General features: G+C 44.4%; 1 protein-coding gene across 7 annotated transcripts in view; it reads right to left on the bottom strand.

Annotated features, from left to right (window-relative positions):
- Window positions 1-1,936: 1,936 nt before the first annotated feature.
- LOC129836246 (patatin-like phospholipase domain-containing protein 6) overlaps window positions 1,937-17,627 on the bottom strand; it is a 36,315-nt gene continuing 20,624 nt past the window's right edge. For 4 of the 7 annotated variants that reach the window (XM_055902154.1, XM_055902173.1, XM_055902163.1 and 1 more), the window contains exons 25-35: window positions 17,412-17,568; window positions 17,022-17,138; window positions 16,716-16,785; window positions 13,059-13,175; window positions 10,767-10,883; window positions 8,718-8,866; window positions 8,493-8,645; window positions 6,472-6,591; window positions 6,105-6,207; window positions 5,161-5,315; window positions 1,937-5,072 (exon numbers count right to left, since the gene is read on the bottom strand). In XM_055902154.1, coding sequence (XP_055758129.1) covers window positions 4,995-5,072; window positions 5,161-5,315; window positions 6,105-6,207; window positions 6,472-6,591; window positions 8,493-8,645; window positions 8,718-8,866; window positions 10,767-10,883; window positions 13,059-13,175; window positions 16,716-16,785; window positions 17,022-17,138; window positions 17,412-17,568 — 1,336 coding nt within the window. In that variant the 3' untranslated portion in view covers window positions 1,937-4,994. The remainder of the gene's footprint in view (window positions 5,073-5,160; window positions 5,316-6,104; window positions 6,208-6,471; window positions 6,592-8,492; window positions 8,646-8,717; window positions 8,867-10,766; window positions 10,884-13,058; window positions 13,176-16,715; window positions 16,786-17,021; window positions 17,139-17,411; window positions 17,569-17,627) is intronic. The other 3 variants (XM_055902198.1, XM_055902190.1, XM_055902208.1) reach the window with 3 other exon arrangements.

The raw sequence follows: 17,627 nt of genomic DNA, 5'->3' as shown, positions 1-17,627 counted from the left end.
GAAGAGACAAAGAGAGAGGGTTTACACTCCTGTCAAACTTGGTCCACAATAAGCAGACCACCCACCTTCCCACTTTTTGGACTCCCCAAAAATGTTAGCCCAGAGACAAGACCATCTTGTCATATATACAGTATCTCTGCTTTAGCTTAGCAAAACAAAATGAAGGGAGGATTTAACACAAAACAATCAAGCGCACAGGGGCCACTGAATAACTCATAGCAAACAAAAACAGGTTTCCGTGCAGGGAATGCATACTTCTCTTTGCAAAACCAAGGCTTAAAAGGCACTCTACCACAACCACTGCTTCCCCTAAGCAGCCACACCTCAAACAAACTGAACAAGGGTTATGAAGAGACGGAAAACAGCCAATCACATGTTTCAATTAATCAGTTAACAAAGACTAAATTAGGAGCACCTGGGCCAGTGCATGCACAGTAATAATAGGGCATTCATCACACCTGTGACATATTTATACAACTTTTTGTCACGTCATCCTTGTCACGCCATGAGAGAAGAATGAACCTCCAAAGGCTGTGTTTATACAGACAGCCTAATTCTGATATTTTTTCCACTAACTTGGTATTTTGACCAATCACATCAGATCGTTTCACATCAGATATTTTTCAGATCTGATTGGTCAAAAGACCAATTAGCGGGGGAAAATAGATCAGAATTGGGTTGCCTGTGTAAACGCAGCCAATTACAGACAGCCAGGTAAGGTGATATGACATGCCTCACAAACCGATCGGGTTAAAAAGCACACACAAAAGATTCAGCAGGTAAGAGTATGAAAACTAGCCCCAGCCATGACTCACTAATCCCCAAACAAACATGCACCAATCTGTTTCAACCATTCACAAGGAGATACTGCGAGATTCCACTTCCACTTTCTCAGTTCCCCAATGTAGGCATTTGTGACTTCTCTACCTAATATGGTCAAAGAGGGCCAGAGAACAAGTGAGTGAGAAAGAGAGTGGTAGGGAGGTGTGGTTCATTGTGTTTGTTCTGTGGTGTCAAGTTACTTTTACAACCCCTGCTATTACCCCATCCCTCTCTCCTCTCCTTCAATCAGCCTGGCATCAAAGATGAACAGATAGGCTTCCGAGGAGGAGGGTAGGGTGTTGCAACAGTTGACACTAAAGTGAGAGTCACCAGCCACCACTGTCACATGAACATATACTTATTACATATGGTATCTGCAGTCCAGGGTAGAACTAATTTTGTTCAACTGCAGGGGATAGCTATTATGTAGTTAGATTACCTGAGATTAACACCAGATTAACACCAGGAGTACACGTTAAATGTAAGCAGGAATTTGTCTGTCATACAGTAGTTCACTTCACAGTATTTTGTGTGTGTGTGTCACTTCACTCTTAATATCCTGTTAGTCAATTTTGTACCACCACAGTGCATGGTTTGATGTAACACTACATGACAGGTCATGATGTAACATCCTGTCATCGGCTTCCGGACAACATGGGACAAAACAGGTTAAAAAAGTGTCATGGGACTGTTAGTGGCTTCAACATACCATGTAGAGGTATTAGTGCAGTAGGACGACACATTGCAATACAATGAACACCTCCAGAGAGAGAGATCACATTATATCACTTTCACAAGCATCCAAAGACTGTTATTTGAGGGAATGGTCATGTACAGTCATGTAATGTGGTTGAGTAATTTCACTGAGGGGGAACTGCAGACGCGGCACCCAGAGATGTGGGTGCATGGATGATTTGGAAGCCGCTTCTGGACGTGTTTCTGCACATCCACCTCTGCTGTGTAGAGAGAGGGAAGTGTGGTGCTGGCAAACTGGTTCTCATCACGTTGAATGAACAGGCTCCCTCCTGTGGACAACTTCAGAAACTACAGGTACAGTAAAAGTAAAGTTACCGTAGAAATCTTCTCCTCTACCGGTTATAAAATAAAAACAATGTTTGCATTATAATTTAGATTTATTATTGAGTATGCATTTGAACATTTCTTTAAATTGAAATGACATCCCATACCATCCTGTCTCCATAGGGCATCTTAAGGAAGATGCAAATAAATCAAAAATCTCCTTTCCAACCAAGGAATTATTATTTTTATTCATCAGTGCAAAATAGCGAAACCCAATCTAATAAGAACAGTACAGTTCATTATTCACGTCTGTAATTAGAATTCTCCATTAGGACCCCCCCCCCCCTTTTGTTCAGTGTTAAAAAAAGGCTATTTAAAAAAAAGCCAGTGGTAAAACAAATAAATTAAATTAAAATTGGCAACAAAACATTCTGTGCACTTTTGAATGGATTTAGGAAGGACGTCTCTCAGGCGAAAAGAGTCCTAGTTTTGCAGAAGAAAAACATTGACATAGAAAGTATTTATTATATACATATGAGTATTAACAGGTGTAAAGTAGGTATAGTGTGTATATATAGTTATTACTAAGATTAGACTAAGTTACTCTGACCATTTGAGAGGTTAGGGCAGGGGTGTCACACTCATTCCATGGAGGGCCTAGTTTCTGTGGGTTTTTGTTTTTTCCTTTCAATTAAGACCTAGACAACCAGGTGAAGGGAGTTCTTTACTAATTAGCAACCTTAATTCATCAAGTAAAAGGAAGGAGTGAAAACCACCCAGACACTTGGCCCTCCGTGGAATGAGTTTGACACTTGTTAGTTAGGAAGTACACAGGACCCCATGCAAGCATTAGGCAAGTAGGGAGAGAGGGCTGCTTTCTATACTAAAAGGTCCATTGGCAAAGTCTCCCCTCCATTGTTTTTAAATGGTTAAAAAAGGCATTGTTATCCTCTGCTTGGAACAAGCAGAATACAGTAGTAGCAAGCATGGTGGAAACCAATGACAAACACACCTCTACACATTTTCATCTCCCTACTTCCACATCTAATAATATACACTGAACAAAAATATAAAATGCAACATTTAACGTTTCATGAGCTGAAATAAAAGATCCCAGAAATGTTTAATACACACACAAAAAGCTTCTCTCAAATTTTGTGCAAAAATTGGTTTAAATTTCTGTCTGTGAGTATTTCCCCTTCGCCAAGATAATCCATCCACCTGACATGTGGCATCTCAAGAAGCTGATTAAAAAGCATGATCGTTACACAGGTGCACCTTGTGCTGGGACAATAAAAGGCCAGTAAAACGTGCAGTTTTATTACATAACACAATGCCACAGATGTCTCACGTTTTGCGGGAGTGTGCAATTGGCATGCTGACTTTTTTATTTCTTTATTTTTATTTTACCGTTATTTTACCAGGTAAGTTGACTGAGAACACGTTCTCATTTGCAGCAACGACCTGGGGAATAGTTACAGGGGAGAGGAGGGGGAAGAATGCGCCAATTGTAAACTGGGGATTATTAGGTGACCATGATGGTTTGAGGGCCAGATTGGGAATTTAGCCAGGACACCGGGGTTAACACCCCTACTCTTACGATAAGTGCCATGGGATCTTTAATGACCTCAGAGAGTCAGGACACCTGTTTAACGTCCCATCCGAAAGACAGCACCCTACACAGGGCAGTGTCCCCAATCACTGCCCTGGGGCATTGGGATATTTTTTTTTTTAGACCAGAGGAAAGAGTGCCTCCTACTGGCCCTCCAACACCACTTCCAGCAGCATCTGGTCTCCCATCCAGGGACTGACCAGGACCAACCCTGCTTAGCTTCAGAAGCAAGCCAGCAGTGGTATGCAGGGTGGTATGCTGCTGGCATTGACTGCAAGAATTGACTGCAAGAATGTCCTCCAGAGCTGCAGCCAGAGAATTTAAAATGTTAATTTCTCTACAAAAAGCCACCTCCAACGTTGTTTTTGAGAATTTGGCAGTACGTACAACCGGCCTCACAACCGCAGACCACACCAGTCAAGGACCTGCACATCTGGCTTCTTCACCTGCGGGACCGTCTGAGACCAGATACCCTGACAGCTGGTGAAACTGAGGAGTATTTCTGTCTGTAATAAAGCCCTTTTGTGGGGAAAAACACATTCTGATTGGCTGGTCCTGGCCCCCCAGTGGTTGGACCTGGCTCCCAAGTGGGTGGACCTATGCCCTCCCATGGCTGCTCCCCTGCCCAGTCACGTGAAATCCATAGACTAGGGCCTAATGAATTTCAATTGACAGATTTCCTTATATGAACTCAGTAAAACCTTTTAAATTGTTGTATGTTGTGTTTATATTTTTGTTCAGTATACATCCGTCTTTCTACTGTTTGTGCGCATCAGCGGCTTTGCACCGCTTTCATTATCAGCCTTTTACATCTCACATCCCTCTCCATTCAACATCAATACTACTACTAGCAAATAAATCGTAATGACACACACACACATCTTTCCAACTTCCATCCACGGAATACCCATTCGTATCTTAACAGAGAACCATCAATGAGAACCTCTCCTGATTATGGACAGACAGGACATGCAGACAGAAAGTCTGAATAGGGCCAAAGCATTGGAGCTGAAAGCTTAAAGAGACTAGGTTTTTAACTTCAACCAAGTACTAATGTGTTCCCTGTGGTATGAGGGACACACTTAAGTCACCCCAATACAACTATTTCAGCTTTGGCAGGAGGGAGAGAGTGGAGGGGTCCCAGTTGAGTCCATCTTCAGATTGGAGAGAGTACATTCATGGTCCAAGTCACACTGGGCACCAGTGGTCCAAGGGCTTACGGGTTAAGGGTCAGGGGTTAGAGCGGGGCTCTCCAACACTGTTCCTGGAGAGCACCCCTGTAGGTTTTCAATCCAACCCTTGATGTAACCTGATTTATTTGATAAACCAGCTAATTGTTAGAATCAGGTGTGGTAGATTAGGGTTGGGATAAATAAGTATTTGTTGAGCTACAGTAGCTGCAGAAATTGCCCGACCTCCAACTTTCATCTTCCACCTCCTCCTCTTAGTTTTTGGACCCAGAACCTGACTCATATCCCCCTTTCCTCCCTCAGTTCTTGGACCCAACGTCTGTCTCTTTCTAATTTTTCCTCTCCTCCTGTCAGCAGTCGGAGAGCTCGGAGTAGGTGTTGGAGTCACCTTCTGCTTTCCTCCGCTGGCGGACTGACTTCTCCTCATCCTAGAGAAACACAGACAGTCACTACTAACAGTAGGGTGTGAGTGTGTGAGTTATGATGTTGATAATGGGGTCTGTGTGTTACACGTACCGCCTGGAAGACTCCGTTCTGGCCCCACTCTCTGGGGGAGAGGTCATCGAGTTCCTGTTCCCCCTCTTCCTCCTCCTCTTCCTCCTCCTCCACTTCTCTCACCGTGTCCATCCCGTCCTCCTCATACTCCGTCAGGCAGTCCGACTCATCCCCCGCTGTGGGACACACAGACACAGTAATGCGCTATATGAAAGAGACCAGCCATACCGTAGCTCTAGCAACAAGACTGAAGATTGCCATGCGATGCACTACATGACCAAAAGTATGTTTGTCAAACATCTCATTCAAAAATCAAGGGCATTAATATGGAGTTGTGACTTGTTGGAAAGGTGGCATCCTATGACGGTGCCACATTGAAAGTCACTGAGCTCTTCAGTAAGGGCATTCTACTGCCAATGTTTGTCTGGAGATTTTATCCACCTGTCAGCAACGGGTCTGTTTGAAATAGCCGAATCCTCTAATTTGAAGAGGTGTCCACACCTATGTATATATAGCGTCTCTCTCCAGGTATAGTCCTATCATATAGGAGCTACAATTTAAGTAAAGATACATTCAATATTTTTTTTTAAAGGTGACCAGGGCCCGCATTCACCATCTCAGAGTAGGAGTGCTGATCTGGGATCTTTCCATATATATCTTATTCATTATGATCTAAAAGGCAAACCTGATTCTAGATCAGCAATCCTGCTCTGAGAGGCTTCATGGACACTGGCTCTGGAGCTCTTGATTATTATTTTATTGCAGGACACTTGGAAGAGTTAGGACACGGTAAAGAGGGAAACGGAGGCGGTAAAGAGGGAAATGGAGATGGTAAAGAGGGAAACGGAGAGGGTAAAGAGGGAAACGGAGAGGAAGGGGAAAGGCTCAAACCCTTATCGCCGTGGCAGCAAGGTTACTGCGCAACCATACTTCGGTACATTTTCCACTTTATAATAGACTCTTACCCTCAGCAGCATCAGCGTCAGGATCGACGTAGGTCTGGACCGGCTCAATCCTGGACACTATCTCAGCCAGGTCAGTGAAGTCTGACCCTGGACACGTATAGGACTGGAATACAAACAAGATAATGTCATTATGTTACGAGAATGTTAGAATTTGTGTAAAATGTAATAACGAACGGAGCTTAAAACAAGAAAATGTCATGGGAATGTTATAATAACGTTAGGTAAATGTTATGTTAGGAGAAGGTCAGAATGTGAAGACGGTTATAATAACGTTATAGAAATGTAACTGTGCTAATGTAAAGTGGAGCAGCTGTGAGATGGGGAATGTAAGGTTTATGACGTGTGTGTGTGTGTGTGTGAGACTCACGTCCGTCTTGGTCTTGCTGTCGTTGTAGTCTGCCGAGCGGTGGTCCTTGAGCATGTTGTCGATGATGTCACCACGGGCCCATCCGGTGAAGAGCAGCTTGCCGTGCTGGTAGCCCACATCCTGACAGAGAGGACAGGTTAGCCTGGGGTAACAGACCATGTTTTACAGTAACAAACTACCGTAGCAATAGAGTCTGGTGGGAGACCAAGCTTCGAAGATGGCCTTTTACCGTGTGATTTGTTAGCTATGAACAGGAGACCGACCGTATTTTTACCAAAACTTAATGTCAGCTGTTATCTAAAATTGTATTTTCTCTAACAATTACATACATTTGAAGTCGGAAGTTTACATACACCTCAGCCAAATACATTTAAACTCAACTTTTCACAATTCCTGACATTTAATCCTAGTAAAAATTCCCTGTCTTCGGTCAGTTAGGATGATCACTTTATTTTAAGAATGTGAAATGTTAGAATAATAGTAGAGAGAAAGATTTATTTCAGCTTATTTCTTTCATCACACTCCCAGTGGGTCAGAAGTTTACATACACTCAATTAGTAGTTGGTAGCATTGCCTTTAAATTGTTTAACTTGGGTCTAACATTTCGGGTAGCCTTCCACAAGCTTCCCACAATAATTTGGGTGAATTTTGGCCCATTCCTCCTGACAGAGCTGGTGTAACTGAGTCAGGTTTGTAGGCCTCCTTGCTCACACACTTTTTCAGTTCTATCCACAAATTTTATATGGGATTGAGGTCAGGGCTTTGTGATGGCCACTCCAATACCTTGACTTTGTTGTCCTTAAGCCATTTTGACACAACTTTGGAAGTATGCTTGGGGTCATTGTCCATTTGGAAGACCCATTTGTGACCAAGCTTTAACTTCCTGACTGATGTCTTGATATGTTGCTTCAATACATCCACATAAATTTTCTCTCCTCATAATGCCATCTATTTTGTGAAGTGCACCAGGCCCTCCTGCAGCAAAGCACCCCCACAACATGATGCTGCCACCCCCGTGCTTCACAGTTGGGATGGTGTTCTTCGGCTTGTAAGCATCACCCTTTTCCCTCCAAACAGAACAACGGTCATTATGGCCAAACAGTTCTATTTATGTTTCATCAGACCAGAGGACATTTAAAAAATGTCTGGCTTTTTATGGCGGTTTTGGAGCAGTGGCTTCTTTCTTGCTGAGTGGCCTTTCAGGTTATGTCGATATAGGACTCGTTTTACTGTGGATATAGATACTTTTGTACCCGTTTCCTACAGTATCTCCACAAGGTCCTTTGCTGTTGTTCTGGGATTGATTTGCACTTTTTGCACCAAAGTACGTTCATCTCTAGGAGACAGAACGTGTCTCCTTCCTGAGCGGTATGACGGCTGTATGGGTCCATGGTGTTTATACTTGCGTACGATTGTTTGTGCAGATGAACGTAGTACCTTCAGGCATTTGGAAATTGCTCCCAAGGATGAACCAGACTTGTAGAGGTCTACAATTTGTTTTCTGAGGTCTTGGCTGATTTCTTTAGATTTTCCCATGATGTCAAGCAAAGAGGCACAGAGTTTGGAGGAAGGCCTTGAAATACATCCACAGGTACACCTCCAATTGACTCAAATTATGTCAATTAGCCTATCAGATGCTTCTAAAGCCATGACATTTTCTGGAATTTTCCAAGCTGTTTAAAGGCACAGTCAACTTTGTATGTAAACTTCTGAGCACTGGAATTGTGATACAGTGAATTATAAGTGAAATAATCTGCCTGTAAACAATTGTTGGAAAAATGACTTGTGTCATGCACAAAGTATATGTCCTAACCGGCTTGCCAAAACGATAGTTTGTTAAAAAGAAGTTTGTGGAAAAACAAGTTAACGACTCCAACATAAGTGTACGTAAACTTCCGACTTCAACTGTAACAAAGAAGTGATCATGAATGTAAATACACTTTGAACATATCCCAGAGCCTGCATAAGGAGACGAGACAGAGAGAGACAGAGAGGTGTTGAGAAGGAATTGTGGAACTCACGTAGATCTCGTCAAACTTGCCGAAGTCCATTGTCTTGAAGCGGTCGATGGGTGGTCGGATGTACTCGCAGTAGGCACTCTTCTTAACCACTTCCAGCTGACGTACACACGACACATAGGCCAGCCTGGACTGGATCTCTGCCATGTCTGGAACCTGGGTGGGTATAGACGATAGTGTGTAGGAGGGCGTGTCGGTGTGTGGGGTCATCTGCGTTGATCATCATACCTTCACTTTCTCTGCCCAGGGGTTGATCCGTTTCCACAGCAACCACCAGCCCGACAGGCTGTCGCCATAGTTACAGAGGTCCGTCTCGTCCTGGCTACCTACGTCGATGGCGATGACAGTCTTGGCGCCCATGTTCCTCGCGATGTCCGCTGTGGGACGTCACGTTGTGACACACACACACACACACACACACACACACACACACGTAACGACACACAAACACGGACGTACACGAGCCAGGAGCAGGGACGATAAGGAAAACCCAGTCTGGGGTTATTTCCTAATAGGAACGTTGTCCTTCATATACTTTATTACCATATCCAAACTCACTCCACCAGAAACAGACATCCCAATTGGCTGGATTATCACATCAATACTTCCATTTAATTTCCAGTTTTATACAGTGCATCTACTCATATCGCCCTACTACACCTGAAAATGTTTTGACGGTCCCAATGTTTGGGTGAATTCTTATCCCCACGTTTTGTTCGCTCCTGCATTGTTGATAATGCAGCCTTGGTGTGTGTTCATGGTGCGAGTCCCAGAGAGGGTTTGAGACCAAGTACCCTGTGAAGGGTGCAGGTCTCACCAGTCCACTCCACAGTGTTGACCCAATGTGTTTAGCCTAGCAGTTTAGAGTGTTGGTCCAGTAACACAAAGGTCGCTGGTTCGAATCCCCGGAACCAGAGTTAAGTCAGTCGATGTGCCCTTGAGCAAGGCACCTAATTTCTCCTGTAAGTTGTGTCTGTTAAATGACAAATGTAAAAATGAACCAAGCCTAATTTTGAAGAGCTTAAATTTATATCATTAGCGAATCCATTGTGAACACTAGATGGTTGCTATGGCATTGCGCCTCCTCTGCCTATTAGAATGTGAGACTAGTCATTGCTTTAGCCCGATAGACACTGGGTCCAACTCTGTGGGTGTGTCCACCCAAAACATCAAATAATCACACGTATCGTAAACCTCGAAGCCACCCGACCACGTTGCACAAACCGCAAGGAGATTCCACATCTAAATGAACCTAAATCACCCAAAATAGAGAAGGATGATGTTCAACTTCATCAGGTTTGTGAAACATGGTTTTGTGAGTCATATTTTTTTTCTGCACGCTACAATGACAACTTCCAGAGGAGATAAGAGGAGCATAGTAGAAGAGATAGACATTTGAGTAGTATGCAGAAAAAAAATGTTTCAAATTGTCTTTTTTCCAGTTGGAATTCAACAGGCAATCCATACATCCATTTGGAATTACTCCCAAGTTGGTAACAGCCTAATGAATACCAGTTTGCTGAGGGGCCTGATACTGCGTGTCGTCTTCATACTGGAAGGGAATGTACTGTCAGAGCCGACTGGTGTCTTGTAGGTCACTGATTTAGAAGCATGGGCTATTGTTTTGTTTTATGGAATTGAGAAAGCTAACTGTATATCGTTTTAAAGTTGCCTAAATCACAACTCTATCAACACCCCAATAATCTGAGGAACACGGTATGTCCCGCCCCTTTAGATGTTCTCAGCCAGTAAGACACCAGGAAGCTTTACTGACAGACACATAGCATTCTGAAACTGTTGATTTAGTGCCGATTTAAAAAGCTTGTGAATACTGGACAATGGGATACTTTGTACCGCCAGTGTCCACCATCACTAACACACTTGACGCTCTATGTTGTATTTTCTCCCATCTGATAGGAAAGATTGATCCTGAGCTGAAAGCATGTTACAGACCGATTTCAAATACACTACGGGGTTCATTTACATATTTGTTTTCCCTCTCAGTCAATTGCCTCTATGGTTATATTTTGAAAAAAATTGTTGGCAAATAAAATTGGAACATTTTGACAATGGAAATGATTTGACAACTCCTTCCCACTGCTCAGATGGTAGAAAATGCAACGGAATTCTGTCAAACTGTCAACTCCACCATCGTCAATGACAGCCCCTACTTACCCATGGACGATCTCTCAACCCCCCCCAACTAAAATAACTCTGAAAATGTCCTACTACCCCCTCCCTCCTCCCTCTTTCCTGTTCTCCTCCTCATCTACTTGCCTGGCAGGTTGTTGATGTAGCCCCCGTCCATAAGCAAGTTGCCATCTTTGGGGTCGCAGAGGGGCGGCAGGTACCCTGAGAGGGTCATGCTCGCCCTCACATAGCGCCACAGTGACCCTGTGAGCCACACCCAGGGGGAGGGAGGGATAACATCTCAATAATGTTGGCGTAACTTCAGGTTTGTCATGCGTTTTGGAAGCAGACCACAGCCCCAAACCAAAGGGTGCAATCCACATTGGTTAACCCAGAGGTGGATAACCACCAAGGGGTTAGCCACGGGATGTGAATGTGGTGCTGCCCAACCCCTCAAATTGCTTCTGCATCCCCTGAACCACCTTACCATGCACAGAGACCTGTGTGTGTGTGTGTGTGTCAGGTCTAGGCACAGGGTACAGGGGTATGGGTGCAGCCACAGAGTATCAAGGGTTGGTTCGATCTCCAGACTCTGTCCCCAACCACAACCTTATGCTCCTTGTGAGTTAACCCTTGTGAAAGGCTAATTGAGCCAAAGTGAAGCTTTTGCTTTTATAACCATTTACAAAAAGTAGGGTCCGTTTTACAGCACTTGGTTAAAACATACAAAACAAAAATCACCGAAAACACACAGGTATGAGGAACCTTTAAAACCTCGCCTTCAGTTCCCTGACTCCCCAACTAGACACAAGGAGCACAGGGGGTTGGTAGTCTGGTCACAGCATTTGGAGATCTCTCAGACACTAGTGAACATGTTAGGGGCAACCAGCCAGCCCTGCCCAGAGCTGTGGCCCTGTAATACCACTCCGGACCAGGAGAGGGCAGGGGGAGGCTGGGCGCTGCATGGATTGGAAGGAGAAGGAGCACCAGAGGAAGAGAAGGATGCTGCTGTGTGTGTGGGTGGAGTTTGAAGGGGGCATACGGGACTGAAGAATTTCAGTGTGGAATCATTGAACTGTTCTGGACTTAGAAGTACTAACACCATTTTCACCCCACTTTTAATTTGAGGCTTCAATCAAGCCTTTCACTGACAAGAGTGATGGAACTGTATGTTCATCTATGGGCATTGGTAGGATCCAGAACACTTTTGGCATCTCGCTAGAAAAAGCTAAAGGGAAACAGGTAGCATCAGCAACACTGTCATCAATATATATGTAAAGAGTAAATATATAGATGCGTACAGTACACAGACACATGCACATACATGGACAGGGGGAGATGTAGCTGCTGGGGGGGGGGGGGGGGGGGTGCAAATGGTTGACAGAAGCCATTCATAAGCACTGCTCGGTATGACGACATGGGATCAAGCGATGGACAAACAGACAGACAAATGGACAGAGAAAGAACGACTACAGACCACAATTAAAAAACAAACATGAAATAGCCTATATGGTGATCTTCTCTGACCTCAACACAAAACCTTTATTTCCCGACACCATAGGATCAGCTTCAAACCCTGAAGAGAACGCTACATGTTGTGTTCCTATAGCTAGGTCGATACGCAAAAAGCTATAACCTATGGACCCACACTGACAAACGAGTGACTGAGACCCAAGCTTTAGAACATGGGAAACGACAAGCAGCAAGCTGCGTGGAAAGGCCTTTGGGAAAAGCCTGTGTGCCATGCTCAGGAAAAAGCAGACGAGTAAGTGTACACTTGGTGTGTAGTATACCAGCCAAGTGCAGGAGAACTTGGGAGATGAAGTGGAGGAGCATGGAGAACCAAAAACAGGGAGGGGGCGGGGCACCAAAAGCAGGACCATCATGCACCTCTCTGTCTGACCCATGGATATGTACCTGCATAAGCAAAGCCTCACTGTCAATCCAGAGGCATGGGGAGGGGCTTACTGACACTGGGGGGGCGGGACAAAGCCAATTCAGAACTGACTTGTGTATGAGTGTGAACTATTGAAGCCAAATTGAATAGAGAAGTATTGGTGTTAAGAATGGGTGGTTCTGGGTGTAGGGGAGAGAAACATTGCATCCCCTCCACTCACATTCCGAAATATACACTGTAATAGCCTAACTTTCCTTCCAAACCATGGGTTCCCAATGTCCGACTGGTCAGGTGGGGTTAAGGTGAGACGGAACGTGGGAAAGAGGGAGGGGGAGGGAGTGGTTGATTGTCGGTCGTTTCAAGGAGCTTAAGGTAGAAGTTGCCCCTAACCCCAGATTTGGGATCAGATGACATAACCCTAATCCTAACATTAACCATCAGGTGAGAAAAAATAATATGACCCTGTATCAGTGGTCAGGAGCAACTTCTACAACTCCTTTTGGGGTTGAGGGGTGAGACAGGGTCGGGGTTTGAACTCTGACCTGGGACATTGTTAACATAGCAACCATCCACAAGCAGGTGGCCATCCTTGGGGTCGCAGAGGGGAGGTAAATAGGGGGTGTAGGAGGCACTCGCTCTAACATAGCGCCACAGCGAGCCTGTCAGAATGGAAGATGGAGAGGGGACATCAAACATGGACAGAGAGAGAGGCAGAGTCAGAGAGACAGAAATAAAGACAAGGAGTGAGAGAGTAAGGTTCCAAATTGTCAGAAACGTTCCCAAAGTTCCCGTATTTGTTGGGGAAATTCCAGTTGAAGAATTTCCAGTTGATTCTGGGAATCCTCCAACCGGGATTTCTGAAAAACCTGAGACCTTTGGAAAGTTTCTGTGATTTTGTAAAACCTAAGAGCAAGACAGAGCTAAAGATAGCCAGATATATATACAGAGAGAGAGAGAGAGAGAGAGGGAGGGACAGAAAAGAGCAGGAGACAAAAGGGGCAAAACATGTCCAGAGCTCTCGACGTATACAATCTAAAAACGTAAACGACCTGAAATTGTATCTGACGTATACAATATAAAACCCTCAGTGAACATGGCCAGGTAACATAAAGCAACGTTTCTAGAACTAAAAAAAAATAAAGAAAAAGAGGCCAGTTCTAGAACTAACAGATTGCACAGACAGGACTGTAGTTCATTTTTTTTTAAACAGATAGAAAATAACTAAATAGCGTCACAGCATTAATATTACAGTGAATTTCAAACTAATAGCTAAATGGTGTCATCCATTTACTCTCCTAAACCCCTCAAAGGAACCATGGATTAGTTCAGAAACCTCATTGGAAAATGGAGACCTACATATACTGAGTGCACAAGACATTAAGAAAACCTGCTCTTTCCATGACAGACTGACCAGGTGACAGCTATGATCCCTTATTGATGTCACTTGTTAAATCCACTTCAAAATCAGTGTAGATGAAGGGGAGGAGATGGGTTAAAGAAGGAATTTCAAGCCTTGAGACAGTTGAGACATGGATTGTGTATGTGTGCCATTCAGAGTGTGAATGGGCAAGACAACAACAATGTAAGTGCCTTTGAACGGGGTATGGTAGTAGGTGCCAGGCACACCGGTTTGTGTCAAGAACTGCAACGCTGCTGGGTTTCACGCTCGACAGTTTCCCCGTGTGTATCAAGAATTGTTCACCACTCAAAAAGACATTCAGCCAACTTGACACAACTGTGGGAAGCATTGGAGTCAACATGGGCCAGCGTCCCTGTGAAACGCTTTGAACACCTTGTAGACTCCATGACCGACGGATTGAGGCTGTTCTAAAGGCAAAAAGGGGTGCAACGCCACATTAGGGAGGTGTTCCTAATGTTTTGTACACGGTGTATTTCTACTCTTTCCCAGGCTATCAGCCACTTATCAACAGCCACAGTCGTCCTGTTCGGTGTTTTGTTTAGAGTGTAAGAATTATTATTAGCTTGGTTAGATAGATAGCAGCCGACAACAAACAAGATTACTACAAAATGCACCAACATTCTCGGAGAAAGGGATCGAGGGAGAGAGTAAGAGAGGGAGGAGACCAGTGAAAGAGAGAAGTAAGAGTTAGAAAAAGATCAAAAAGGAAGATGGAGAAAGACCCATCTTCAAGCCAGGGAGAGTTAGCTAGCGCACACGACGCAGGATCTATAAACTTGATGGCTATGACCATACTCTAAGAGCCGCCATCTTGAAATGAAGCTACAGGTCTAGCGTAACATAAAAAAATAAAGACTAAATGATGCTGAATTCACACCATGTCGAAGAGACTAACATTCATTGGTTGGCTTATGGGAACATGGGGTGTTGCATAAACCAAATAGTTCCACCACCAACTCGTAAAGTCCTTGCGTTACAAACGCGCCAACGGTGCAACTTCCTGTTGAAAAACCCTGAGGTTGGTGTTAACTGCCCACTTACTCAGAGCTGTAGACATTGCGCTCTGGCCATGTGTGGTGTAGGCTACGGGTGAAGTTCTCTAGGTACAGATCTAGGATCAGCTTCCCCTCCCCAAAGTACTAAACTTAACCATTATTGGAAAATCTATAACTGACCCAAGATCAGCATCTAGGGGCAACACACTATTTCTGTGTATAAGCCTCCAGTAATGGAAATGTAGCTGTATGAAAGAAAAGCACATTGGGAGAAACTACTGGAAGCGAGGGAGGGAGAGGCATTAGGGTGCAGAGGGGTAAAGCAAGGGAAGAGTGTTCTGGATCCTACTTGTTGACACGGACAGGGGTGGAAGGATCAGCGACTAGCACACTACACTATGCCTATAGTACACTAGCCTGGTCCCAGATCTGTTTGTGCCATCTACCCAACACTGACCATAGGAGTTGGCAAGATGGCAAAACAGATCTGGGACCAGGCTAATAGTAAGCCTATACAGCAGATGGTGAAAGTGTCCCCATATAAGCAAATGAACATTAGGGAAGTCACTGTGGCATGGTTTGTTTGGTGTTGTTTTAAAGACATGTTTTAAACATAAAAACAGATGTCAGAAAGGTAGGAGGAATAACCTGAGAAAGAGAGCAATAGAGATGAGTAGTGGGAGTGCACTAGGCTGCGTCAACAGGAAATGACATCACACTAGGGAGGAGGAAGGCCATAGATAAATAGAGATAGCATTGTAAAGCTTTGCTCTGGCTGTTAGTAAACATGCCAAGTGCAGACAAGCATTGTAGATATAACTGGAGGACCCCACAACCTTGACACCCCAAATCCAGGAGGATTCATTTGCTTCATTTGCCTATGTGGCCAGAAATCAATACATAAATGACGTGTAATAATATACATTACTTTTTATAAATGCCTTTACTCTTACAAACTAGTGGACATTACCGGTGATAACAAATGCATGCAACATGTACTAAGACTGGATTTGGGGGTAGGCTTCCTTCCACAAGCCAAAGGTTGTGGCCTTTGACCCCAAGAGGTCAGCAGGGGTCATACTCCCAGCCTCTAGGACTATTCTAGCTCCAGTTAGTGGTAGTGCATTTCTCACTCAGTCAGTCATCCCATACATAAACAATCCATATATTAAGTGTCAGTCAATGGATGAACATAAACAAGCAGGGAAAAGAGGATTTTCAGTGTACCAATTGTATGACTCCCCTATTAGTATTATACAGCTGAAAGGCATGCAGAATCGAACCAATTTATCTAAAACTCCTAATTATAACAACACCGAGCGACCTTCATCTCAAGGCACTAACTGTAACTCGCTCTGGATGAGAGTGTCTGCTAAATGACTCAAATGTATACGTAATATTAAATGTACAATTAAGGGCTAGGATTTGAATCTCATAAGCCATACTCCAAATTAGCCAGCTGTTATCGTCAAACGCCGAATGACATTAGGAATGAATGATCATGTCGATCCCACGGTAGTTCTCGGTCATATTGGGTCCTACCAGCGTGAGTGGATTGAGTTAAATAGGGTTACATATGGAGTATATATATCTAAATAAAATACCTATTTAACTTGTGTGTGTGTGTTTGTCTGACTGCATGAGAGTTATCCTAACAGCTATATCCAGAACTAGGACAATTACTTCTTTAGTGCGGTCAAGACAACTTCAAAATCTAGTCGTCCATTTATAAACAGCGATAGAGCAGAGGGGGAGGGGCCAGCGGTTAGCTGCCTGTCACTCACCGTCTTGGTGCACACGCATGGCGGACGCCGTGATGTCAGTAGTCACGTTGAAGTAGGGCAACCACAGGTCCTGATGGTTACATAGATCATACATTAGATATGAATTGGAATAAGGAACGTTCAGAAGGATATTTATCACGTAGAACAAATATGCCTCTCTAAAATGTGGAGCAGGTATCAACGGCAGCTCCACTCAAGACATTTCTATCTGCAACTGTTCACAAGGTTTGCCTACTGAACGTGGCCCAGTTTCCTTCAGACAGACAGACATCTCTAGTAGCACTGACAGACAGTGTGACCTCTCACCTCAGCCTGCTTTTCCTGGAACACTTTGGAGATGCTGGTGTTGAAGGCGGCGCCGGTGAACATTGAGGTGATGGGATAGGTCAGGTCAAGGATGGTTTTGAATACGGAGTTCATCGCCTGTAGGGAGGAAGGAGGGAAGGAGGGAGAGACAAACGGTTAATATTGAGCGTGTCTGAGATCAGTCGGACCGCACAGAATCACTGATCCACAAATCACCTTGCGTCCCACATGACCACTCATTATGTGATCAAGACGAGTGATTCTGTGTCTCGCCATGCTCAAACTGATCCCCTCTAATACGCTACATGTCACCTGACAAAGGAATGTGTCAAATGATCAGATACAGGAACAAGAGAAGTGTAAGATGGTATAGCGGTGGGAGGATCAGACCTTGGACCACTCGCGGGCTCTCTGCTTGGTGCGCACCGCACTCCTCTCCTCGGCGTATAGCGCCCCGATGAACGACCCGATGGACGTCCCGCCCACGATGTCGATGGGAATCCCTGCCTCCTCCATGGCCTTGATCACTCCCACGTGGGAGCAGCCTCTGCGAGAGTGACAGAGACAACAACCAATCAGAGAGGAGGAAATTCACTGTCTGTTTGA

The sequence above is a fragment of the Salvelinus fontinalis genome, chromosome 3 (genome assembly GCF_029448725.1).
Source record: "Salvelinus fontinalis isolate EN_2023a chromosome 3, ASM2944872v1, whole genome shotgun sequence".
Classification (NCBI taxonomy): Eukaryota; Metazoa; Chordata; class Actinopteri; order Salmoniformes; family Salmonidae; genus Salvelinus; species Salvelinus fontinalis.
This window is presented reverse-complemented; position numbering and strand designations above follow the sequence as displayed.